The sequence below is a fragment of the Montipora foliosa genome, chromosome 8 (genome assembly GCF_036669935.1).
Source record: "Montipora foliosa isolate CH-2021 chromosome 8, ASM3666993v2, whole genome shotgun sequence".
Classification (NCBI taxonomy): domain Eukaryota; kingdom Metazoa; phylum Cnidaria; class Anthozoa; order Scleractinia; family Acroporidae; genus Montipora; species Montipora foliosa.
In genome coordinates this window covers 43,605,591-43,608,090 of record NC_090876.1, presented here as the reverse complement: position 1 = coordinate 43,608,090, position 2,500 = coordinate 43,605,591, and the positions used below count along the sequence as shown (strand labels likewise).

The window sequence follows — 2,500 nt, the reverse complement described above, 5'->3', positions numbered from 1 at the left end:
ATTTTTCGTATTTAAACCGCACTTCAACTACACATTTCTTTCATTACTCTTTCATGTGGCTATTTTATAGCCTTCATCGTTCCGTGTCCTTCTTTCTCAGTGAAGCTTCTTAAGGACGGTGCTTACTATTGTTATTGCGCATACGTTCTGCGCATCTCGGGATACTCGGGTTCCCTATTGGTGGAGCTTACTAATCGAAGGGTATTTTTGAGCGGTTTAAAAGTATGCGGAGAAAGCAGAACTTAGCTAAAGCTCTTGGTATCCAAAAAGAAAATTGGGGGTTACCTCGCATTTTTTGGAGATAAATAAACTTCAATTTGGAGAAGAACGCCATACATAGCTTTGTACTTTAAAGCTTTTTACAAATATCGTTGATTAATTATCTTTGAAAAATGCGTGGTTACCCCCAATTTTTGTTTCTGGATTTCAATAAAACTTGTTAACATCTGCTTTTCCCGCAGAGTCAGTAAACCGCGCAAAAATACCTATGAATTAGTAGGCACCGTCCTTAATAACGATAGGAGAAGTCAATGATATCCACGTTGTTCTGCGTTTTTTTTTTTTTTAATTTATGACTTACCACTTATGAGGAAGCAGTCTCACGAAGTGCAATAGAATCCCACTGCTGCGAATTTTATGCGAAAGAAAAACGATGACCACCAGAGCAATAGATACTTCGTCTGATCGAGTGCCCATGTAGAGCAGCAACAGTCCAACAGACTGTAACATCCATCTTATAAGGTCCAGACCACGATCACTTGTCACTGGGCCATAATAATAACAGACGCAGAAGCTAATCGCACCTGAAAATACAAGGCAGAGGCTTCTATTCACTTGAAGTTTGTACGTGAGGAAGCTTTCCATTTTGAGGATCGCAGGGGATCAGGGGTAGCAAGGCGTCCTTCGTGTCGCTCGCGTAGGATATCTCGCAATTCCTGCGTATCACGATAAGTCCTGCGTGTCGCTCGCGCTGGCTTCCTTGTGATTCTCGAAATGGAGAGCTTGATAATCAGCTGACCTCAACTACTTTTTCCAAGCAGAGGTGGTACAGGTACATTACGAAAACCAACGGTAATGCTGCCCATTCAATACTGATAATACCCAATACTTTGCTAAGGACTGACTTGGCAGACTGATTGAAGACGCACTCACGCAAAATGATAACCATACTGAAAAAATGTATTTGTTTTCTATGGCGAATCGCGGATAGTCAGAAAGCCTTGCTTAATACCTCTCACTAACCGTGTTCAAGAGCCGGGTTACTGCCCGCGCTTTTCCTACTCCAATTTACGGCCCGAGAACGAAGCGCAAGTGCCATACATAGGAAACTGGAAAACTAAAAGAGGGCGCAATAAAACGAGGTTGACAATTTGCATCTTTGGGTGACTAAATCGAGTGGAAAAGCACGCCTATTAAGTCGAGCAGGCCGAAGACTACAACCCATCAGTTAGTTTGACCAATCATTAGAGCGCGCGTTCTACACCATTTTAGTTCCAAACTTTCGAACTAATAGCAGACAAGAAATAACTTTCAAATAGAAACACACAATTTTAAATTTACAAAAGATGTTTCGGATGATCGACATCCATCGTCAGTAGTGAACACAAGTGAACCGCTAGTCGGTGTTATATAAAGATAGCTAATAAAATGCATGAGTACTGATTAAATAACAACGTGAATGTGAGGTAATAGAAAATACAATGATGAGAAGACAATGGGTATTGGACGAGGAAAAATTACAATGAAAGTGTTAAATTGACATAAAAGGCAAAACAAACCGACATCTTGCTACACGTGTTCGAGAACATTTAACATCTGATAAGAACTCGCATATCTTTCAGCACATTAATGGGTCAGAAGCATGCAGATCTTTATGCTCAGAGGATTGTTTTTCAATCCTTGACACCGCCTCGACGCCTTTTCAAATAAAAATCAAGGAGGCCTTACACGTAGGTTGGGAAAAACCCTCATTAAACAAGCAAGTTAATCATGTCAATTTAACACTTTCATTGTAATTTTTTCCTCGTCCAATACCCATTGTCTTCTCATCATTGTATTTTCTATTACCTCACATTCACGTTGTTATTTAATCAGTACTCACGCATTTTATTAGCTATCTTTATATAACACCGACTAGCGGTTCACTTGTATTCACAACTGACGATGGATGTCGATCATCCGAAACATGTTTTGTAAATTTAAAATTGTGTGTTTCTATTTGAAAACCATTTTAGTTGCATAACACACAAATTTGAACTAATGTTATTAAGAGACTACTTGATAGCTCTAAGCCGCCAACTCTGTTTAACGCCTCCAATAAGTGTGATCAAATGGGGCCTTCCAGGGCGCTAATCTTCGTCCCGAGCTCTCCTAAGAAGAAAAGAATTTCACTGCGTAATATAATGTTCCTTCTCCCAGAAAACTAGTAACTATCTTTAGTAAGTGTTACGAAAAGGCAGCATTTTAATTAGCGGTTATTTAAAGACACTGAAAGTTGTTG

At 39.6% G+C, this 2,500-nt stretch overlaps 1 protein-coding gene across 5 annotated transcripts in view; it reads right to left on the bottom strand.

Moving 5' to 3' along the window:
* LOC137968976 (nuclear envelope integral membrane protein 1-like) overlaps positions 1-2,500 on the bottom strand; it is a 15,195-nt gene that overhangs the window by 4,772 nt on the left and 7,923 nt on the right. For all 5 annotated transcript variants that reach the window (XM_068815481.1, XM_068815483.1, XM_068815485.1 and 2 more), the window contains exon 7: positions 581-803. In XM_068815481.1, the coding sequence (XP_068671582.1) occupies positions 581-803 (223 nt within the window). The remainder of the gene's footprint in view (positions 1-580; positions 804-2,500) is intronic.